At 40.1% G+C, this 25,091-nt stretch overlaps 1 protein-coding gene across 1 annotated transcript; it reads right to left on the reverse strand.

Annotated features, from left to right (window-relative positions):
* Positions 1–3,554: 3,554 nt before the first annotated feature.
* msantd2 (Myb/SANT DNA binding domain containing 2) lies at positions 3,555–10,024 on the reverse strand. The gene is made up of 4 exons (XM_085469557.1): positions 9,526–10,024; positions 6,832–7,087; positions 6,678–6,741; positions 3,555–6,555 (listed from the first exon to the last, which is right to left on the reverse strand). Exons 1-4 carry the CDS (start codon positions 9,955–9,957, stop codon positions 5,634–5,636), a joined length of 1,674 nt encoding a protein of 557 aa, XP_085325683.1. The 5' UTR covers positions 9,958–10,024; the 3' UTR covers positions 3,555–5,633.
* Between the last annotated feature and the right edge of the window lie 15,067 nt (positions 10,025–25,091).

A 25,091-nucleotide genomic window follows, 5' to 3' on the forward strand; every position in this document is an offset into this window, starting at 1 on the left:
TACTGTCTGTAAAATTAAGCTTGACGCAGTTTCGCTAGTTCTCAGGTTCAGTAGGGGGCAGGTGTACGAATGAGTGTGTGTGTGTGTGTGTGTGTGTGTGTGTGTGTGTGTGTGTGTGTGTGTGTGTGTGTGTGTGTGTGTGTGTGTGTGTGTGTGTGTGTGTGTTTCTTCACTTCATTTCTACACTTTGCTAATAACGAATTGGATAATTACTCAGACTTCGTGGGTTACTGATAACAAGCCGCTGAATCAAACAAAGTGGCGATGAGTAAATGAAAAACTGGATCACTTATCAGTCTTTCCAAAACCCTTACAGTATGCTTTTAATTATTAGTTATTAGTTGTTATTATTATTAATCGCTGGAACAATAGTGAGCAGTATAGATGTATTGAGCCAGGCCTGATGGAAGAGCACATGTACCTGGGCTAGATGATACCGGCCTCTATAGTCACTCAACCAAGAGCACGACTCCCCATCTCTGCTGTTGTGGACTCTGCAACATGCACTATTCCTACTACCAGTGTCATTGAAATTAACAAACCAATATGGCACTGTGACTGTGATCTTAGAGCACATGGGTATAAAATCAAGGATGTGTGCAGAAGCATAGAGAAAAAGGCTGGAAACCAAATTCCGGGAAGCTCCTAAAGATGTTAGTTTGGTAACTGAGGGCAGCTGGGCGTTATGACAGACAGGTATTGGATGAAAACAAGGTACAACATTATATCCAAAACTGCGACTGGAGAGATGGTCAGGCACAGGGCTCACAGCTCTTGCCACTAGGCTGAAGAGATATACCAGAGAAGCACAATGGCAGACCCACACAGAGATGAAATGAGCAATACAAGAAGAACATCTGGGAGAAAGACGTGTCACACCATCAACACCAGTGGCTGATGGACCTAAGAGCAGACCACAGCAACTTCCCAGAACAAGCCAGTGAACGTCACAAATACAGACATCCAACAATGTCTGAATTTGCTGGACAGCACCATGACCATACTGCTTGGAGAAGCCAATGGCACGCTATGATTTCATATGTAATAAACCAAAGCAAATAACAACAAAAAAATAAAAAACTGCATTACTTCCTTCACTACTGAGTCCTTGAATTTTCATTTAAAAAATACAAATAGGAACATAAACAGTTTTAAACTGCACTACAGCTCAAGATTTTCTAACAATCAGCCTGTTTTCAACCCCCCACATCTAAAGCTCCATCCTTTTCCCTCACCTCCACTTTAAAATCTCCAGTCTTCAGTTCCTGTTCTATCATGTGTGAAGAGGCATGGTTCTGAGAGCAGAGAAACAGACTCGACACGGCTTGACGTGAATTCCCAAGGTGAGCTCACCATCCTGTTGCAAAAAGAAAGACTGACCTGTCCTCTCCGAGGTGGTCAGATCTCTTTATTTCATTTCCTGAGGTTGCCCAGTTGCCTCAGCAACAAGGGTGAGGCTAATGCAGGCAGACTGCTCAATTATGAGAGGTGAACAGGGGTTGCTCACGTGATTAAATCTAAAGAAGCAGTGTCCAAATTTTGTTGTGTTGTTGTAAACTGCATCTGGGCCTCCAGCTCAAATCCACAGCATTCAGGCAAAAGCTGTCAAAACATGCTGTTTTGTATTTAGGAGCAAAAATCAGTGAGGCTCATGCTGCATTCTTGGCCAGGCTTCTAACTCGAACGGCTACAAGGAGCTGGTCAAACGGTAAACAAACCTGACACCTGGAGGCCAAACATATTGCTCACTCCAATTAACGACCTATAACGAGACATGAAAGAAATTTCCTTCCTCCTGTTATCAGTTTAGTTTTTCTTTAAGCCCATCAAAACATATCCTGTACATATCCTATCTCAATCCACTCCACACTTAATCAAACCCAAAGAAATAAAACAGCAAGCAACATGAAAACTGATTTATACCAATGTCGTCAAGGTTTTGTATGTATTTGTTCGGAAGTATTTGGAATGGTACAAATTTTCTGTTTTGTTCTTTGGTAATAGGAGCAAAGAGCTGCTCAACTGAATGTGCTGCAGAGAACCTGAAGAACACACACACAAAAACATATGACTGTCCAACATCTTTTATGTGTTCATACATAATCCCACTGTAATGGTTTATTATATATATTTAGATACAAATACATTCTGCAGTGATCTGACCTCTTAAGTTTAATAGATTTGATACATACAGTTTTGTAAAGTTTGACTTTTGATACTTTTTTTGGTCTAAATAAATTGCACAAAACATTTTAAGCAATAAATTGCAAAAAAGAAAGAGTGTAACAATTATGATACAAATTAAAAACTTGTATATGCAAATTTATATTTAATTAATTTAAAAATAAATGGCCGAAGGTTTAATAGATTATTATTATTATTTCATGGTTCAGGCTTTACAGGGTAAATATTCCTATCTAACACCTAACAGTACATTTAGCAGCTATCCATGGAAAGAACCAGAAAGAGAAACAATACTAGATTCATGTTCAAGAGGAACATTACTAACATCTCAAGCGTAATGCATTCAATTATAACTATAAAGGTGGCGATGTTGTTTGTTTTTGGTCATGTAACAGGTCAAAACATAGTCATGGCCTGGATGATTTGGAGCCTTTCTGCACAAATCATAAAAAGATTAAAAAGATAATTTAAAAAAAACCAACTCTTTATTAGTAACTTTATTATTATTTGAACATGAAACACTGCTCTGATTTCGATATTGTTTCAGATATTTGGACACTGAAAAATCTCTAGATATTTGTCCTAGTTTCAAATGCTGCTTTCCAAAAGGTCAGTGGCATTGTCCCTTTGCATACACGTCAAGTATAGAGTACAGTGTCAGTTGTTGTTTGGTCTCCTTCAGCATTTTAGTCCACACCTGTGTCACTAATTTTATGTCATCACATGTTTATACTGTTTGTAAGCAGGCTACACTTCATGTCAATTCTCAGGGATGCAAAATTACCATCAGGTGTACCCTACACTGTGTTGTTTTGCAGTGGTAGCTTGCTATGGCCATCTGCTGGCCTCATGGGGGAATGACATGTTTAGTCTGAGCATGCCTAACTGCTTTCACTTTCCCTTCCATTGCAAAATACACTGACCTGATGAACAAAAAGTGCACTGAGAGGGTTTCTCCAGTTCATCCTGAAGGAAAGTTGTCCAGGGATGCCCAGGTTGCAGTGGTTGCACTGTTGCCTTGCTGAAAGAAGGCCCTTGGTTTGAACCCATGTATGTTCTCCGGATTAGTTGTGTCTGGGTGCTTCAGCTTCCACCTACAGCTGGTTTAGGTTAACTAGTGATTCTGTTTATCTGTTCATGTTATTGCTGTGACAGACTCTCACCCTGTTTATTCATTGAAAACATACTTGAGATTTATGCATGAGCTCATTGCCTTGTCATTCTTTGTCTTTACATACACTTTATACCTGCAAACCTCTTCAAATATGAATCACCAGTAGCAGCACCAGTATTTTATTCTAATAGCATATGTGTGGTGTACGCAAGGTACTGACCTAAAGCTCAACACACACACACACATCAGCAAAACCTCCATTCTCACTGTGTGGCAAATGACAGTGAGTGTCCACTTTATTGTTTTTCAAACATGTAAACATACAAGACAGTGACTTTGAAACAATCACATACAGGACATGGTGTCAACCAATAAAATAGAAAATATCATATTCATCTTTATATACTGTATACCCAAACAAATGAACACTGCAAGGTTGCTAAAGCCAGAATTTTCTTTATATATATATAAATGAATATTACATTTCATTTACATCAGTTCACAATGGAATTACCTGTTGTTTCTTTTCTACACAGTCCTTTCCTGGCACATTGCACATACCCTCAGAAATCCTGTTCAGAAAGGATTATTGGTCAAGGATCAGTTACCCTCTTCAGCTTATAGTCTTATAGCTGTGCCTGGTTTAAACCTGCAAGTGAGCACACTTCACAAACACAGGCACCATTTAGTTTTGCAAAAAGCAGAATGTGGGAGGTGCTAATAACTTCTCAGTATGATCTGAAGAGTGTCTAATTATCCACAAGGATATGGCTGCAGACAGAGATGCTCCAGGTACTGCGCAGTGTCTTACACTCCTGTTAAAATGGTGTATGATGCATCTGCTGCTTAGTTCAGTCAGTAGGGGCGGTTCAGTTAAAGAACGATATCAGGGAATTTCTATATTTTACTACTACTTTTCCAATGGTGTCTTTAATTTCTAAACATTACAATCAAGAAAAATATTTATGAGGCAAAGAGACAACACATTAATCAGTGGTTCAGTCTTTGTTCTACTGTCAATAATATCAAATAAACTTGGTAGCAAACATGCCTGGTGAGAAGACCTCTAATGGAAATCAGTCAAATTTACATGTTGTAAGATTTTTGATTTTTTAAAAGCCAATTTTTTGGATTCATCAGTCAAAAAATATTTAGTGATATTAGAGCATATTGTTTGGAAAGGTAAGGGTGCATTGATGGATTATCTTGCTAATATTTACTCTTCGTTTCTGACCTGAAATTTTAACCGAAGCATCCCGACCTGCAGCCCTCTTACATGTGCAAAATTAAGGCATAACTCCACCAATAATCACTCTGAGACACTTTCGTGTCCACACTGTGACAGTCAAATAAAAGGCAGTTTCAGAATAAATACACACTATGGTCCTTTTGCTGCCATTTTTGCTACATCCTACTGAGGTAGACAGATGCATACTGCAATAGTCACCTTGCCAACCAAACATTCCCTGATGAGGCAATATGTATCTACACTGGAAAAGCAGCAGATCCTTAAATAGTGCACCTCAGCCTAAAAAACACAGTACACACACTTCTTGTATTGTTTTTCCCTGTAACAGGTTAGGCATACGTGTCTGTACATTATGTTTCCTGTATTGTATACTGTTCCTTTTAGACTTGATAAAAAAAATTTCAACTTGAGGCAACTGAAACACAAACGAACAAGTAAATCAGACTCATCTGCAGAAAATCACCTGCACATATTTTAGTGATACACAATAATTTTGACTTCTACTTTCAAACACATTAAACTTTTTCAGGTATGATCATTTGTGGCATTTATTTGTCAAACAAAATAAATAAATGTAGACCGTTGTATTCGTGACATGTGCAAGCTGTCGCTGTCAACCAAACTGCTCTAAATAATCAGCCTCACAGAGATGCCAGTAAGAGTGGAAATGTTTCATTTGGGCATCGTGGGCGCACAGTTCTGGCTGAGAGAACAGAAGTGCCACACTTTTTGTTTGTGAGGGGCAGCCAATCAGGAGAAAGTAAGACGAAGGTATGAGGAATAAAGGTGTTTGTTTCTGACAGTGGATGAGCTGCACCAAGGACCAGTATAAGATCAAGGCCCTTTTTGAAGAGCTGCCCTGGTCCTACAGTCAGAGCAGAACAGGTCCCCTTTAAAAAAACAACAACATTTTATCTCCCTGGTCACCTTTCACAATTTTTAGACAATTCACTAGATCATAGTTTGAAAATCCGCCGATAATCATAAAACTTCCACATCCATGCTTTATTACAGACACCTTTCCTGCTGCCGTATTGGCTGTATAAGTTAGTTATATCAGTACAAATCTGAAACAGTGAGGAGTGGTTAAAACGTTTCTTTGTTGTTGTATTTTAAGGAATAGCCAACAGCAGTTTCCAGGCACTCCACCAGGGAGCCTGCAGAGAGGAAGTCCAGCTCCACCTCAATAAATTTGATGTAAATGGCACAACGCTCAGGTGAGTCTTCACCTGCCTCGTCCGTCTGACTCGTTCCAGCGTTGTGACAGTTCTCCTGCAGGAACCGCGTCACGGCGGAGGGCTCACCATGGACATAGTGTTTGCCAGAGCCCTGAAAGTGCTGAAAGAGACACTGCTGTATGGTCCTGTCCTCAGCTATGCCCAGGTAGCAGTAAGTGACTTTAGCCCCAGTCCTGTCACCACGCTCTACTCCTTCTCCATGAAACTGGCTTTGAGCCCCATTCTCTAACCCACTCTGAGGTAAGCTGTGGTCTTCACTGTCACCCGGGGAAGAGGTCTGAGCAGTGCCATGAGAAGGCGACGCTGCCTCGTAGCCAATAGCGTATAGTCCATACGCCTTGGGAATGTCCCCAGGAAGGAGGTAGTGGGATGTGCCTCTGCTGCAGCTCGTCACCTTTGACTGGGACACACGGACCCAGTCCACCTCCATGTGCAGCTCAAGGCAACGCGCCTCGCTGATGGTAATGTCCAAAAACTTGTAGTAGACATTCTTCCAGTTCATCTTCTGAACTTTGGTCATGATGATGCGGCCTTCAGGCTTCTCTGGGTTGAAGTACTCACGCAGCCGTTTACCAAGCGGCACCTGTGAGCTGATTTCAGCATAGTGGTAACGCACGTGCTCACGCCAGCGCGTGTTGTACCCCACAGCAAAGATGGCCAGCTTGTTGGAGAGGTGTAGCCGGGAAAACTCAGTCCACGTCTGAAAGTGCTCCCACTTCAGCTGCACAGACTCAAGAATATGGATCACTGTCTGCATTGTGTCCCTTTTTCTGTGTGTAATATCAAAAAGCAGTGATGTCAGCTTTTGAGAGGTTATGCAGATTTTATAAACACCAACATAATCTGAGTTGCATTTACAAGGATGGATAAGTCTTGATTCTTGTTGACTTACTGTGTTTGTTCTGACAGCTCCGCTTGGATCTGTAGGACTCTGTGTTTAGGCAACTGGATTTCGTCTGGTAGGAAAAAGCACAAATCTGAGTTCAAAACCACCTGCTGTGTCGTATATTTTTTGGATGTCATCCGCTAGCTAACACCAAACTCACCGGTCTCCATGTCTCCCTCCTGGAATGCCGAGTCCAGCACCTGGTTGCACCAGTCCTCCTGTGAGAAGTCTTCCAGGGTGCTACCATCAGACTCCATCTCCTGATACAGCCCACTGCTGTTGATGAGCACAGGGGCACAGCTCTGGGAGTCCCAGCCTCCCTGACCGAACACCTTCTCCAGCTGCTCGATAGTGTAGCTGCTCTTCCTTTTACCGATGCCGTGCTCCTTCACACGGCTGTAGCAGCGCCGCAGCGTCTGTTTGTAAAAGGAGGATGAACACATCTTTCACAATTAAGAACATTTTTACAATTTTTACGCTTCTTTACATTGTTACCAAAAGCTGACATAGTCAGTAGGTAAGTTTTTTGTATCTGTGTAGCAATTAATTCTCCTAAATGCATTCTTAAAACACCACCTGTTGCTTTAAGGGTAATGAATAATCTAGTTTGGTTAAATGCACAGAACAATAAGTACACGTTTATTTAAGAAATCACACTTTTTACTGCTCTTTAAGTTAATTCACAACACTGTGATGACAAATGCTGTGGTGCTGGTTACACCTATGCCTGGCCCTGAAAGGTGCAGCTCATACCTAGCTGCCTCCTTCACCACCTGCCTCTCCTACCCTCAGCAAGATGCCTAATCCAGCCACAACACGGTCAGCCCTCATCGGTCTCCAAGGCAGAGACAGATCTTATCATATGCCGAAACAACAACAAAAACAAAACAATGCAAAACAGCACTTTTGATGATGAAACATCAACATTTTGAACTGAAATGAAACCAAAAAGAAAAAATCCAGCACCACCATTTAAATGGAGATTACATCGAAATTTGAACGACACTGCCTGCATCCACTTTATCAGGTTTTTATCGCATACCAATGTGATGTATGTGTTTACGTCAACAAATCAAAATCACTGTGTATGTAAACGGACAAAAAGGTTAGCGCTTTAAATGTATCTGTGAAAAACAAAAAACCCTGCGATTATGATTGCACTGTAGCAGTCGAAAACCCAATACAATTTCATTATTTAAAAATCCAATATGCCGGTATACCACCATATATATATATTATATATATATATACACACCATATATTTTCTTCTTTCATACACACAAAACATAAACTGACTTTGTTATACGGAATCATTTGTTTACTCATTTACACTCTGCCCTGTTCCAAACAGCTGGCTGTCTTCCAAATAGGTGTTTACAAACAGGGAAGTTCTACAGTGCCATCTGGTGGACAAACTATACAACACCAACGCTCAGATTTGAAGGACGTGTCTCTGTCTCTTTTCTTTTTAAATTGACTTTTTTCTTTTTGCCTTTTTAAAGACTGCAAATATTAGCAAACAGCTAACATTTGCTGTTTCAAGAAATAATAATAATTATAAAAACATTTGCTGTTAACATCTACCTGCCGATAAATCCATTGGGTTCTACTAGAGTGTTCCCACAGGCCATGTTAACATGGACAAAAACCTGTCCAGAAAACTAGAGTTCCCTGCAGCTTTCCAAAAATAGAAATTTACTTTTGTTTGAATGAGTCTGACTGAATGTAAGTATCCTAGAACAACCAATCTGAGAACAGCATTAATTTCCATACGCACGATTCACAGTAAAGTGGGTACCCAGAGACTCTAGAAAGTGAATGATATATTTTGGCGACTTCAAGTCTCCATGGGTGAAATAACTGCATGTGATGCAAAGTTGGTGGGACCCGTGTTCAACTTTCAGGCGAGCGACTGAAGAGACAACCAGTGAGAGTGAAGAATACCGTTGATTGACATATGACCTGCTAGTAAATACATTAGAGGGTCACTTAGGCAACTGGAGCCTGGAATGGCCACAAGTGAACCGCTGTTTTATTAAACTGAGCATGGCAGGAGCTGACTTCCTGTCTAGTTATGCAAAGTTTTGCTTATCACACATGTTGGCCAAGGTGCTTAACAAGAATAAGCCCATCTGTGATGATGAGGAGGGCTTGTTTACTTCCTAATGGTAGCCACACAAAGCATAGATGGAAGCTGATCTCAGAGCAGTTTAAAGCAGAGCCAGCGGCAGCTTGTCCAGTATGTTAATCTCAGTAATGACACAACAATAACATTTAATAATGGTGCAGCAGATGGTGCAAATAAAATTTGATTGAATAAACTAATGACATGAATCAATATAAATTGCAATATTAATAACTGGAAAATATTATTATCACTTTACAGTTTGTTAACAGTAATATAACACTTGACTGAGTTTCTATTTAACATATATGAGTGATGATCATTATAAAGTGTTAAGGACCTTTCTAATGACTTGTGTGCAACATTCATCTGTGTGTCTGTTACAGGAAGTCAGATGAATAAATCAAAGGGAACTGACTTCACTCTAATAAAGGATATCATTTCTATTAATTGAAGTGGTTATAAACAGAAGATGCACAATAACAGGCATGACAGCCGCAATTAGCCTCCTGTACATGTGAGGGAGGCGGGATGAGTGCAGCCATGTCCACAGAGCGCAGAAACAACACGTTAAAATATGATTGAACTTGTTTATCTGCGTGTGAGCCACACTGTAGATTAACAGGTAGCAGCTCCACCTCAGTGTCACAGCTACAGGTCCAGGTGCTGGTGATGGAGGGTTAGTATGTGATGTTAAAGCTATTGTTGCATCCTCTGAAGCTCATTTACCTTCATCCTCTCCCTGCACTGGGACGGGGTCCTCTCGTATCCCAGCTCCGACAAGGCTCTGGACACCCGTTCGTACATGGCAGGACCGGGGGCCTTACCAGAGAACACGGTGCCGGCGACCTCCAGCTGCTGCATCCTCGCCTCCGTCAGCCTCTCGTTACCCCACACCGCGATGAGGGCGTTTGTCTCGGAGGGCGTCCACGACATCCCTCGGCAAGCCGTGAAGCTATTGGAGGAGGATGAGGCCGTGTTCCGGCCCGCAGCCCCCGAGCTCACGTTCAAAGGCGAGAAGCGGTTTGGCGTCGAGGGATTAGAGTGATATTGATTACTGTCACTCAAATCCTCCGATTCAGGGGATGGCACCTCGGTTTTCGGTACCTTTAACGGCGTCGATATCTCTGGAGAATGCTCTGTGTTACTGGACGCCGCCATGTTGCCTCTGTTGCTAAGGGGAGGGAAAGTGACGTTCGGCTTGGAAAAAAGCACGGCGTGGATCCTGGAGGGATTATGTAGTCTAAACCAGTTTCTCATTGCACTCAGTTATTGCATTTGTGTTGCTATCTCACTGATGAAGAACTACAATTAATAAAAAATGATATCCAACAGGATTTACAAGCAAAATATCCACATTTGATGGAAAGATGAAAAAAAATGATGGATTGCATTTATATAGCGCTTTACAATACCACTATTCATTCACTCTCACATTCACACACTGGTGGAGGCAAGCTACAGTTGTAGCCACAGCTGCCCTCAGGCAGACTGACAGAAGTGAGGCTGCCATATCGCGCCATCGGCCCCTCTGGCCAACGCCAGTAGGATAAAGTGTCTTGCCCAAGGACACAACAACCAGGACAGAGGGGGATCGAACCGGCAACTTTCTAGTTACAGATGAGGTTCCCAACCCCCTGAACCACCGTCGCATAACAGTAAGAATAATAATCGTCAAATATGAGACCAGTTCAGTTCAATTCAATTCGATTTTTACAGCGCCAAATCACAACAACAGTCGCCTCAAGGCACTTTATATTGTAAGGTTGACCCTATGATAATACATACAGAGGAAAAACCCAACAATCATATGACCCCCTATGAGCAAACACTTTGGGAACAGTGGGAAGGAAAAACTCCCTTTTAACAGGAAGAAACCTCCGGCAGAACCAGGCTCGGGGAGCGCGGCCATCTGCCGGACTGGTTGGGAGCCAGAGATTAATAACAAGCAGGGGCGGTCCTGGCCTGTTTGGTGCCCTGGGCGAGCACTCCCTCTCTCCCCTCCACCAACACACACACACACACACACACACACACACACACACACACACACACACACACACACACATTAAAGATTGTACATTATACTGTACACCATACTGAATTTAACCAGATAAATATTTTAGATAGTGTGTGTGTGTGTGTGTGAGAGAGAGAGAGAGAGAGAGAGAGAGAGAGAGAGAGAGAGAGAGAGAGAGAGAGAGTAGAGCATGCAAATGGTTAACAAACAGCCATCATACATTGAGAATAGCAGACAAATCAACATTACACATCTTCCAATTAATGGCTAATTAATATTATGCTGTCTACAGTCTGTTACAGTTTTCCCAATCCCTACTAATAAATGTTATGTTATCTTTTTTCAGGATACAAAATACCTGCCGTTATCCAAAGACACATCTGCTTACCTGTATCTTTTGCTTGTTTCTCCTCTTCTTTTCTCTTTTTTTCTAAACTGAGGATCTGATGGCTTTGACCTTTCCTTGTCCATCTTCCATCAGTATTTTTGCACTCCAGTATCAACACCCAACCCCACAACATAAATTAATAGACTAATAGACCTTCACCTTGTATAGGGTTTTTTCTTCTTCTGGGATTTCACACAGAAACATAATTAATACATAACGTGTTTGGATTGACAATATTATGAATGTGCAGTGTATGGAAGCAGCACCAGCAGTCTACACCTAGACCAATGAATGCTGAAGTGTGCATGGTGGTTCACGGCGTGAAGTGTGAAAGAACCTGCTAGTCATCAATTATTTTAACTTGTATTATTTAAGAAGGAAATGGCCCTCAAATAGAGACCACGATGTCACGGTGATATCACGGTTTTAGTTCTTTGGTGTTAGTGGTTTGGGTTTGTTATGCTGCCAGACAAGAATGCATTTGGTCCATATGGACTGCTGGTATCATCTAAAGCTAGCAAGCATGGTTAACAACTTGCATCCATGCCCTCCCACTGAACTTTTTGGGGGATTTCCTTCGTCTTTGGAAGTAATAGAGGCCACCCAAACACCTGAAATATCAATGGAAAGCCCAGGATGTCCTCTATTTAGTACATCAGGACTCATAAGTTAAAAGATAAAGACCAAAAACAAATCTCCATTTCAGAGGACATAAATGAATAGGCTGTTTTTCAGGAGGATATTACCTACAGCTGCAAATGCACATATCAGATAAACTAAAAAAACATTCAGTTAAAACAAATGCACGCACTTGTATGGTCGGTACTAAACAGTCAGCAATAATACTTACAAAAATGATAAAAGATAACAATTCTGTTAAAAATGATCTAGACATCAAAAACAGCTCAAACACAGCTGATAGATCCAGTCCCCTGGCTGTTAGACTAGCTGTGTCAAACATAAGGCCACAGGAAGCAGAAGTGGCCTAGCAAACACTCTAATTTAGCCTTACTGAATGGCTTTGGGAGTAAAGGAGAGCATAAATATAAGATTTTTAACTGTGACTTAATTGACCTGCACAAGGCTTCATTCATACTACACTAAAGTAGTAAAGTAAGTGATAGACAATTAAATAACAGAAAAGATTTTTCACAGTTTTTTTGTTTTGTTTTTTTAAATAATGGGACTGTAGTAGAAAAAATTGGACTTTTTCTGTGAAACAAACAATTTTCTGTTTCGTAATTACAAGACAGTCTGGGCAAAGAGCTACCAGAAGTAAATTTTAAACATTTTCTTCTTACAATTTAAGCCCGTAGAGCCAGTCTGACACATTTATTTCATCATGCAGAAAAAAAATGCATGCATTGTTAAAATTACACTTTTTTTCTTATACTAATTAATCATAGGGATTAAATGTGCAGTTTCACTGGTCTGACTCATGGAAGGCCAAAATCAGCTGTACGTGGCCCGTGATGAAATATATTTAGAGGAGTCGCAGCTTCCTTAGTGACTTCATCAATTCTGGAGATGCTGATTGGTGTTGGGATTAAATAATTTGCAGTGCCTCAATAATGCTATGCCACCACCATTTTGAGATCCGCGACAATGTGTCATGCAGGAGGCATCTCCCTTCTAGAAGTAATAAAGTGTTAAATTTTCTACTGAGCAGTGTTTTGTCTTCCATCGGATGCCTCTGAGGAATCAAAAGAACTCGGTGAAGTGTTGATATTTACAATTGGGGGCTTGTCCAGGATTCCGATAGGAGGCTAAGGGAGACAGATTGGGTGCGATCTGGGAGCTCAACCAGCAAAGCGAACAGAGAACCGGGTCATTTTGAAATAAAGCACCACCTGTTAAACCAAAATGTGCACTTTTGAGCTTATCTAAATTGGCTGTTCACCAAGTTGATTGAATTCTCAGTGTCAATTTGCTGCAGTAGACAAAGAGGCGATGTGTGATCATCATCCGTCCCAGTGCGTTAGAGCGACTAAATTGGGGTGTAATAAGCCGAGTAAACAAATAGGCTGTTGCTGAAAGTAAGAGAGTAAGAGTAACAAGCCTTCTAGGACTTTGTGTTGGCTGTAGTGTTTAACAAAAAAACTCTGACACATGTCATCAGTGTCTGCTTTTAAATCTTTATTAAAGACTCATTCATATTATACGCTTTTTTTTGTTCTTTAAAAAATAAATTTTTTGATATTCTTTGGTTAACAACATTCAGTTCTTTTAGATTTTTATGTTAATTTTAAGTTGTTCATCACTATAATAATCACATTGTATCTTATTTTGACATTCCACATGTCTTTATTAGCCTTTTTTAACTGATTTGCTGGTTTTGATAAGTACTATACAATAAACCTTATCAGTTTTAAAATTACATTAATATTTCAAGTATCTTGTGAACATGAAGTTAATAAGGTGCAGAGTCCAATTTGATCCAATGCAAAACTATATTTCCCATTCAGGAAGTGTTTGTCCCAGCATAAACTGACAATAAAACACATCACAGAGACTTTTGCTCATTTTCAGTTCAGTTTGTAAATATAGTCACCAAGGTTTGGAAAAGAGTTTAATACAGCAGACTAAAATGGTCTCAGTAGCAAAAAGTGAAAACACAATAGTGATTTTTTTAAAACTGAAATTTAAACTTTAGTTTAGCTGTTATGGTCTGTTTCTTCACATCTCCAAAGCAGGTCACATTTTTACAATATCCTTTGACTGTATTCACACAGACTTTGACACTAAACATTTTTCCTGGGAAGTGTGTCCTGTGCAAACTGTCTTTCGAGATCTGTACACATGGTTTGAATAATTTGGAGAAATGAAATCTCCTACAAGACTCATGTGCATGCACATCTATTTTCTGAAGGCTTGAAAGCATTTTAGATCTTGGTATGGCAACAGCACACCCTGTGTTAGAGGTTTAGATTCCAACAGTCACTCTTTGAGATAAGGTTTTACAGTGGGGCAAAAAAGTATTTAGTCAGCCACCGATTGTGCAAGTTCCCCCACTTAAAATGATGACAGAGGTCAGTAATTTGCACCAGAGGTACACTTCAACTGTGAGAGACAGAATGTGAAAAAAAAATCCATGAATCCACATGGTAGGATTTGTAAAGAATTTATTCGTAAATCAGGGTGGAAAATAAGTATTTGGTCAATAACAAAAATACAACTCAATACTTTGTAACATAACCTTTGTTGGCAATAACAGAGGTCAAACGTTTACTATAGGTCTTTACCAGGTTTGCACACACAGTAGCTGGTATTTTGGCCCATTCCTCCATGCAGATCTTCTCGAGAGCAGTGATGTTTTGGGGCTGTCGCCGAGCAACACGGACTTTCAACTCCCGCCACAGATTTTCTATGGGGTTGAGGTCTGGAGACTGGCTAGGCCACTCCAGGACTTTCAAATGCTTCTTACGGAGCCACTCCTTTGTTGCCCGGGCGGTGTGTTTTGGATCATTGTCATGTTGGAAGACCCAGCCTCGTTTCATCTTCAAAGTTCTCACTGATGGAAGGAGGTTTTGGCTCAAAATCTCACGATACATGGCCCCATTCATTCTGTCCTTAACACGGATCAGTCGTCCTGTCCCCTTGGCAGAAAAACAGCCCCAGTGCATGTCCCCCGGGCCTGGACATGCACTGGCTTCAGCAGCGGAACACGTCTGGCACTGCGGAATTTGATTCCCTGCCGTTGTAGTGTGTTACTGATGGTGACCTTTGTTACTTTGGTCCCAACTCTCTGCAGGTCATTCACCAGGTCCCCCCGTGTGGTTCTGGGATCTTTGCTCACCGTTCTCATGATCATTTTGACCCCACGGGATGAGATCTTGCGTGGAGCCCCAGATCGAGGGAGATTATCAGTGGTCTTGTATGTCTTCCATTTTCTGATGATTGCTCCCACAGTTGATTTTTTCACACCAAGCTGCTTGCCTATTGTAGATTCACTCTTCCCAGTCTGGTGCAGGTCTACAATACTTTTCCTGGTGTCCTTCGAAAGCTCTTTGGTCTTGGCCATGGCGGAGTTTGGAGTCTGACTGTTTGAGGCTGTGGACAGGTGTCTTTTATACAGATGATGAGTTCAAACAGGTGCCATTCATACAGGTAACGAGTGGGGGACAGAAAAGCTTCTTACAGAAGACGTTACAGGTCTGTGAGAGCCAGAGATTTTCCTTGTTTGAGGTGACCAAATACTTATTTTCCACCCTAATTTACGAATAAATTCTTTACAAATCCTACCATGTGGATTCATGGATTTTTCTTTCACATTCTGTCTCTCACAGTTGAAGTGTACCTCTGGTGCAAATTACTGACCTCTGTCATCATTTTAAGTGGGGGAACTTGCACAATCAGTGGCTGACTAAGTACTTTTTTGCCCCACTGTATATTGGCACCCGAAGTTGGAACCCTCTGATATAATTTTATGGATTTGTTGCTTAGTTTGTCTCAATGACAATCTCCTTTATATTTTATGTCACTGATGAAAATGATTAAAAAAATGGTACAAATTTTATCTACACGTTCTTTCTCAGTAGATCAAGTGTTACCTAAAGTGGTTTTCCTTTATGCCAAAAAATCTCACCAGTTAGTTTCAGTAATTAATGACAGATATGTTACACAGACAGTCTATGTATCCACTGTAACAATGTTATACTTCATTATGGGCAAATGAATGTCAAAGGTAAAACTGAAGTCATTTTTAGATCTTATGCAGTATCTACTTCAAGATTTTATATTCTATATTTGTGAAAAACATCACAGCACCAAATAAACAGAGTAACAAACATAGGGACAGAGTGCCTTTTCTGCTGATCCTCACTACTGCACCCAGAGGGCAACGTGTAACATGACACAGCAGTTAGAGGGCAGTGAACAAGAATTTTTATTGGATTTTGAGTATATAATTGGTTATTTCATGGCCCCATTGATTGATTGTGGCATTATTTACTTCATCTTCTCTGTGACAGTGTTTGATTGGCTTTCTTCAGGGACTGCAGGTCATTCAGTCCAGCTCTGCCATCTGTCCAGTGCTTGGCTGTGAGTGTGTGTGTGTGTGTGTGTGTGTGTGTGTGTGTGTGGTCAACATAGTCCTAACCTGGCCAAAGAGATAGGTCAGGACCCTGTTTAATTTTCTTTGAACGAGGTCTGTGGACTGCTGTCTATTAAAGGTCAGAGACAGGAAACAATCGACAGTCTAACTTTCAGTGTGAAAAAGTAGCTTCTAATAACACAACATGTCATGTTTCCTGTCAGGATAAGACGATGCGTGAAGTATCCTGGAACAATGACAATAGGTTTAGTATTTTTACTGGTTAGACTTTCTGGGAATGTAGCTCATGTTTGAACTGAAATGAAATAATATGAATTTAATATAAAAAATATATACACAATTATTATGAAGCTATTTGATCACTCAAAGCACTTTAAACAACTTGCCTCATTCACCCATTTGTATTCCATGTTTTCTATCTAAGTGCTTTCTATCTAACATTCACACAGATGAATGCATCAGAGAGGACCTTGGGGTTTAGTATTTGTAGATGAGGTGCTCTACCTCCGGAGCTACAGAAAGTCCTACCCTATCCCTGTTGTAGATTAACACAGATCCCTACACAGTCTACTTGGGTGCTGTCAGCTGTGGTAGACTCTGTTGCTTACAGTATGTTCTTACGCTGCCACAATCAGAGCCTTTGTGCTGTCCTTTTCTTAACCGGGTAGGATTACTTGATGTTTGTCACTTCTGTCGATTGTACACATCCCATTCAGGGCCTTGGTCGTTCTAACTGTTCCTCATCACCAAATGCTAAAAACAATGAAAAATGTCTACTACACCATGCGTACTTCTTATACTGTATGTTTTGACCCTTGAAGGCTTTTTTCATGCTTTTACTGATCCTGGTGAACTGTTGCTCCCTTTCCTTTTCTGGCTGGACTGTCAGTCAATCAGCATTCGACCTATTCACAGTTGAGCTATGTTGGATTTTCAGAAGACTGCATAGAAGCATGTTTGTTCTGTGCAGACATCTGTAGGCTCTCTGTAGGCAAACAAAATGGACACAAGTGCAGCATCATAAAACAAGCATAAAGCCCTGTGAGTGGTCAGTAAAATTGTCTAAATGGGAATAAATTTAAATTTCTAAAGAGTAGTAGTAGAAGTATTGGCGATGTAGTATTAAAGAGAGCACAAACATTAGTATATTTCACCTCAATATGACTCACTCATCAAGACTGTTGAAAATAGTTGGAAAATGCTGAAAATAGTCCCCAGGATATGCTAGCATTATGTAATAAACAAAAGAAAAAAAAAGTAACGTTGTGTGAGCTGCTCTTTAGAGGACATCTGTGAACTGCAGCTGCAGAATAAGTGAATAAGTGCACTTTTGAAAACTGGTTTTCCTTTTGCAACAAATTAATTCAGTTCAAATGTTCAGTGACACACTCTATTGGTGTGTCATTGCTAACTATTTCTCTTAGCTGAGATCTCAGTGAGAAAGCAATAATAAGAAAAGTGTGTATGCCATTGCCAGGCTGTGAAGCAGGAAGGTCAAGCCCTTTGGGGCCTCATTTGTGTTTTAATATTCCTGAAAGCACATCTGAACAAAATAGCAAGGATCTGTGTTAATCTACCATCAGGAGAGAGCCATTATATTCTGGGGACATGTACAGACATAACTTAAAGTTAATGAGATGGGACTTTATTTACACATTTCAGGACATTGACTTCACCTTTCAGTATCACCTCCTTTGTGGATGCCTAATGAATTTAAAGTCAAAATGATTTCAAACTGTAATTGATTGTTAATTCACTGGACATGATAGCAATAAAGGAGAACATTATAAGGAAATTATGTTTTTTTGTGCTATTTATTTTTAGAGTTGAACGAGATGTTTTTGTTTTCTGTCACTGCACATTTAAAACTAAACATTTTCTTGTCAATTCAGACGCATTGACCTGGCAGTTGGCTGTAAAAAAAAGTGTCATCCATCTGTAATTGTTCTAAACCTGGCAATTATAAAAGGAGGTAAAAAAAAAAAAGAACTTTTATATTACTGAAGGTTGCAAGACTGATTCCCCCTTCAGTCAGGTGATGGATTTATTTTTGTCTCCATGCTCATCTTTGATTAGGCCACATCTGTTACCCATGAGCCTCAGTATTAATGAAAGTGCCAGGAATGGCCTCCAGTGTTTTGATTTAAGCGTATCTGAGTGCAGCCCTACTTACCGCTCCAAACTCATCATTTTACATGTGCTAGGTGACGTAATGATTATGAAGTTAAAGTGTGACCTGTCAGCTTAAATTTGATGGCGTTTTTACCAATCACACTATCAAATTTGCACGTGCCTGCACATCTTCTTCAGTTTACTTTCATGCCTTTGACTGACACATTCAAATATTTCAGAAAGCACTCAAGCTCAAAATTCTTAATATGGGCTGATTGTGAGACTACAACTGGCCGATGTAGCCCTCTTAGCCTTCTGCAAAAATGTAATATTCATGTATTAGGAATGGCTAAACACCTACGCTCATTATATTCCATTTTCAGGTGCTCTCATCAACCTTTTTGCATTTCAATGAGGCTCTGAAAGGATTAGGTTCAAGCTGCACTTGGCAATAATCTGAAACAACATAAAACACTGAGTACGAATACTGCAATAATAATAATACATAATAACATTTCATGTTTATTAATTAGGTGGCTTGGACTGTCTCTTTTACTGCTTTAAAACTGTGATTCAATTATGAGTGTTTGGCTTAAATACAAAATGCCGCTGTAATTGTTTCACATAACTTAATCAATTGATGGTAAAGGGGAAACATTGGGCAGTTTGATTAATGATTAAAAGTAAACTAGTACCCAGTCACCAGTAAGCTCTTGCAGCACATTATGGTCTTCTATCATCACATTAGAAATTCACCCAACTTCAAAATGGTGCTAAAACAGATTTTTGTTCAGTAAAATAACAAAAATGTTCCATCCCTCTTTTTCCTAAAAAGCTCTAAGAGGAAGTCTCAGAGAAGCGTTTTTACCATCTTCATCCATTTCAGTGTCATCATCATCTCAGAGCTCCGATTGGATCCTTACCTGATAGGTGTGAAATGACCAGTGCACAGACTGCCTCAGTGACACTGATTGCAGTAGACTCACAGTCTGAAAGACACCAGTGAAAAGAAGTGCAGAAACAGAGGAAATCATGCCTCTGCCATCTGCTTTTCAGCTGACAGCAAAATCACTCTGAGAATCCATAAAAGAGAGAAATCTTTCTGAAATGAAATTTCAAGCCAAATGAAATTTACTTCATTGGTATACACTTTATAATGATTAATTATTCGAATAAACAAAAGTTTTATTTGGTAAAATCCTCCACTGTGATGTAGAACTGAGAGAGCAGAATAACAAAAAACTGGAATAATAGGAGCAGATAAAAATAAATCATATGGACGACTGATATATTGCATGTCATTAAATGTTTTATAGACATATAGTATTGCTACAGTGGTGTGCTGTAAGAGCGAATTCATTATTAGAATTATTGAAAAAAAAAAATAGAAATTACTTACACAAATACTTTAAGAACACACACACACACACACACACACACACACACACACACACACACACACACACACACACACACACACACACACACACAGAGTGAGATTCTGATCTGTTTAAGATGCATTTTTTTTCTTTATTTTATTCCAACTCCACTAAAATGTTTGTCCAATCACTGACTTGAGCCGGGCTCTGGCATTTTCTAGATTACAATTATGTTGGATTCTCCCACATGTCCTCTAACAAAAGAACCCTCATGAGCCCCCCGCTGAGTCTCCTGATGCTGAAACTCAAAAGCCTCTCTCATCCAAGCCTCCCCATCAGCATTTAGCTCTTTACTTTCCTCCAGCTGGGTCCAGCTTTGCCCCAACCTTCCCAGTGGATTCCCCTATCCTGAGCTAACCTCCCCCGAGCGACAAGGGGGCCCAGGTGCCCTCACTGAATGAGACGTTGAGCTAATTTGGCTCGATGCACCCAAACACACACAGATCAGGGGCAGGGAGGGACTCTGGACATTAAACAATGTCTCATTAAGTTTGTTTGGATGTGACAGGAGACATAATGAAGGGTGGTGTAATGACCAGAAACATCTGATCTCCACCCGGTCCAAACAAAACATCTAGGTAGGGGCTGGGGTCAGGGCCAAAGTCATGTCATGCTTCCCTGCATCTAAAGGAAGTGTGTCCAGGTGAGGGAATCCAAGTTGAAGCACTTCAGAGGGTAAACGCTTGTTTTCTGGATGCTTCAAAGCTGCTACTGCAGCTATCGTTTTAGCTAAGTCTTTCCAGGTTTCAGTTTAAGGTTTGCACTTTCTTGTTTAACAGCAAACACGTGATTTATGCTCCTTGAGTTAGTGTTAATGGAAAAGCACCAAAAAGTATCTGCATCACCTCTTTGAAAATCAGCCTGTTCAGTCTTGTTAGTGAAGCAAATTTCCACGATGGACCTAAAAAAATATGTTCCAACCAGTGCAGCTGAAAGTTTTATGCAATCCAAAATGGTCGGCAGCTGCGTACCATTACCCAATTAACTCAAAATAGCACAGACAGCTTTTTGAATTAGGGACATTTTTCAGTTCATTAACATCTCATGAATGGCAAATCAAGATGCAAATAATTGGTTTGTGTCTATATAGTTTGCAATGTCACCACAGAGGATATCTATAAATCACAATGCAGAAGTGACGCTTTTGTTTGACTTGTGAGGTTATTCCAGTGGTACACAGCTGAATTTTATTATAGAACAGACCAGTGGAATATTTTATGTCCAGTTAACAATGCAATTCTATAACGAGCCTTGGTTATGCATCTTTTTAAATGAGACCCCTAATGTATCTCTACAATCGGCAATATGAGAAGTTTGTGTGGGTATTTTCTCCCAAATATCAGGCATCAGTGGAAAGTCAAAGGAAAAAAGTTGAAATGAATGAACAAAGGACTGCTAATGGTCACTGCTGTCTTTTGATCCACAGCCTAATCAGTGACAGTTGTTTGGTTAGAAGTGGGGTTCATAAAAAGGCTGTGGAGATAGACCGTTGAGGTTTGAATGTATCCTTTCATGGTGAAGAGAAGCGCTTCGGTGTGGAGCGCAGGTGTGGAACAGCTGAACCACCAGAGCCTCTTGACCCAGAGCCTGTCCACTGCTCAATACACCATTAACCTCTGCAGCTGACCTGATCAGTGTGGCCACAACTCGTCGTCGGCATTGCGAGAAATGATAACTGGTGATATAGGAGGATGTAGGAGAAAGTGTATCTGTATTTACTGCATCACTGCACTTCATTTCATTATTGTGTTTTGTAATTTTAGACTGCCTTCTTAATAATCTGCAAAAAACAAAGCAAAGCTGAGAAGCAGAAATCATTTTAATTGCATTATGTGAGACTGCTAGTAACAACTGACCATGTTTGTAGATGGCATGTCAGCAGATTTATAAATGTACTTAATTATGGAACTTAAAACATCAAAACTAAGTTGTAAAATTTAAATGACAGCAGTACCAGTGCATTTTTGTATCCATATTTGACAAGTTAGAAATGAAAGATCTGTCACAAAAATTGCATGAGCTTGTGTGCCATGGCACAAGGACACCTTAGGAATAAATAAGTAACACCAGCAACTTTAGTTGACACCCTCAGAATGAAAACAGGCTGCCACTTCTGCAGTCAGGTCCATAAATATTTGGACAGAGGTAACATTTTCCTAGTTTGGGTCTGTACATTACCACAATAGATTTTAAATTAAACAACTCTAGCAAGGACTAGAACCAGCAATTCAGTGTTTTATGTGAGAGCACTGTAAGCTTCATTTTGCTTTAAAATACTTTATACTTGCTTTAGTTGGCACTGACAGCTGATTATTCTGCTCTTATTTTTTTAAACCGGCCTGGTTTTGTGAGCTATGTATGTTTTTATTTATGTATTTAAGTGTATCATAACCCACTGTGATGGTTTTGTTCTTTTATTGTTTAATTCTAATTGGGTTTTACAGATAAAGGGATGTTTGTATTCATAGTTTATAATATGTTTGCTCTGGGAGTGAAGTGCTCATTTTCATAATATAACAACGTAATACACAGTAGTGATATAGTAATGATGTTTCCCAAGCACATACACGGATATCTGAACACACTACATTTATATCATAAAGTATCTGTATCATCATACAATGTTTTCCTTCCTTTTTGTGATACCCTACAAAATGTAAGACATTTACTCAAACTACATTTTAACTTACCTTCTAGTTTTTATTGCAGTATTTTTGGCACTATATGATGGTTTTATTTTCATTTGATAGAATGCCAGTAAAATAGCATTATTTTTATTTACTTATTTATTTCAAATTCTCGGTCCCTGGTAGGGTTGCCAACTCCCTGAAAAATGAATAAGGGACACCTCATGGCCAGGGCTGGGCGACCCGATTGTCTTCACCCTTCCCAGTGTGGGGAATTTTTTAGCACTTGTTTTTGTGTGTGAAATTATTTTTTTAACCATTTGACAAAGTGCATCACTTTTCAGCACAATACTTTTGTTTCTAAATACGGAACGATTCCGTTTTTCAAGGGACGGTTGGCAACCCTAGTCCCTGGCAGTGTGCTCTTTACAGAACACAAATTTGTGCACATTATTCTTTTGTTTTGGACCTTGGACCTTCACATTTTGTAGCAGCATTTGACTATGAAACACTACGGTCTCATAAACATACTTGCATGAAAATACAACAGGTGCTTTGAGGACTGTGGTTAGTAATGATGGCTGGATGTAGGTGTTTATAGCCCACTCTTAATATTGGCTAGTTTGTCTGAAGCTGCACACAAACATGGTGAGAATGCCTGTGAATTCAGGCTGCATAATACTGAAGGTATTATAATTTGTGATGTAAAAACAAATGTGTGAAAACGCAGTAATTAATGGATATTTAATTCATCTCAACCCAAAATCATCAGAATGAACAGTGAGACATTGCAGTCTCATACACACACATACACACGCCTATGAATTCAGGCTGCAAGGACACACACACACACACACACACACACACACACGCACGCATGCACGTACGCACGCACACACACACACACACACACACAGTAACTAAAGGGGGTAACACTGTACACAAAACTGATTAGATTCAAATTAATTTGGGGTGGAACAAACTGAGACAAAAAGCATCCCATATTTATGAATCTACATGAACCAAGACGGAAAAAAGGAGACTGGAGGGAAAAAAACTGGAATAATGAGAGACTAGAGAGTTCTGAGAACATTCAGAGTCTGAGCGACTGACAAACACACACAGGCTTTGTATCATTTGACTCGTGGCAAACCAAATGATACAAAGTCTTCATAACCGATGTTTTTCTGTCATATCTGCAAGATCAGATGTACTCAAACACAAGACCCAAATGTTCAATGCAGGTTTAAGTTCTTTAATTACACAACCAAGAATGACATCAGGGCAAATGTTACCTTTTCTCTTGTGAACTATTGCAGAAAGTAATCCAAGTAGGGGGACACCAGAGGTTTAAAATTTCTTTGTGAACTTGTGAATTTGTAAGCAATGAAGATACCAGGTGGTAGTGACAGTGAAGGGTGGACAGGCAAAGGATTCACTTAGCGGAGTGGGGCGATTGAAGCCTAGCTTAGGTCCTTAGGTCTCAGAAAGAAGAACTTTCTTGGTTTGCAAATTTAGTTGAATGAACTTGCAACCAGTGATGGGAATAACGGTGTTACAAGTACTTTTTTCAGTAACAAGTAATCTAACGAATTACTATTCCTATCGTTACAACGCCGTTACCGTTACTAACAACAAGTGGCACGGTGGCGTTACTATTTTTCAACAAACAGACGGTTGAAGCTGTGTTCAGGTTACCACAGTTTATATCAGTTGCACGGAAGTAGCTGTAAGTAATCTGTGCGCTACAGCTTTAAGCAGCTGCACGCTCCCGTGGACGGCAATCACTTTCTTGCAGATAATCACTTTTTGGCACAACACCTGGAGCTAAGGGGCAAAACAATCGCATGAGTGCTGCTGTTTGACTGAGGAAGAATAAAGTAGTTGTGGTAAGCCAATCACATGACCACGTTAAGATGACAAAGCAACAAGGTGATATATACCAGTTTTTAAATTGTGTTGATAGACCTCGTAAAACCAGAGTCACGACAAACAATATATACACGGTGTTTTTTCCTCAATAGTTTCGTCACGTTTACTGTGTAAGGACAGCGCTAACAAGCACTCTCTGCTTATGAGCAAACAAAATTCAGCCCTTTCGTGTTGGTGGAAAAATGCACCATGTTGACCAATCAAAAATGATATGGCAACATGGCATTTGGTTGTTTAGGAAGAGGGGGAAGTTTCAGGAGTGACGACGAGAGAGAGAGAGAGAGAGAGAGAGAGAGAGAGAGAGAGAGAGAGAGAGAGAGAGAGAGAAAGAAAGACAGCAGAAAAAGAGAGAGAGCGAGTTTTGAGATGTGAAAGATTTGTGATGTTTGGCGTGTTTGGAGTGTGTAGTTAATGTGTTGTCTTGTGTAGTTAGCTAGTGGTGTTGTGGATAGTTTTGTGTTGTGTGTCAGAACAATGAGGCGACTGCTGTCTCCAGGTAGAAACAGGAGTGATACACCTGCTGCTGTCACACCTGCAAGTATCAGGCTGTGATGTTCTCCTTTATAGTGGACAGAAATTATTTTTTTGGAGTGGCACAAATAATTTGTGTGGCATCTTATTGAAGAACAGCTGATTGTTATGTAAATAGTTTGAAATGTTTTTTGTTTTTTTTTAAAGGTAAAAGGTAAACGGCTGCAAGTAACTTTGTTGTTTGCAAAACTTG

This window comes from Copadichromis virginalis, linkage group LG10, assembly GCF_057382275.1.
Source record: "Copadichromis virginalis isolate Kocher_CV1m ecotype Utaka linkage group LG10, C_Virginalis_male_GT1.1, whole genome shotgun sequence".
In the NCBI taxonomy this organism is placed as follows: Eukaryota; Metazoa; Chordata; class Actinopteri; order Cichliformes; family Cichlidae; genus Copadichromis; species Copadichromis virginalis.

Bases quoted from the DNA above. Each gene is read 5' to 3' on its own strand.
- msantd2 (XM_085469557.1), bottom strand. From the start codon at position 9,957: ATGGCGGCGTCCAGTAACACAGAGCATTCTCCAGAGATATCGACGCCG. The intron at 6,742-6,831 runs GTGAGTTTGGTG...TTTTCCTACCAG, and splicing joins GGAGGGAGACATGGAGACCG to ACGAAATCCAGTTGCCTAAA. The intron at 6,556-6,677 runs GTAAGTCAACAA...TATTACACACAG, and splicing joins GAGCTGTCAGAACAAACACA to AAAAAGGGACACAATGCAGA.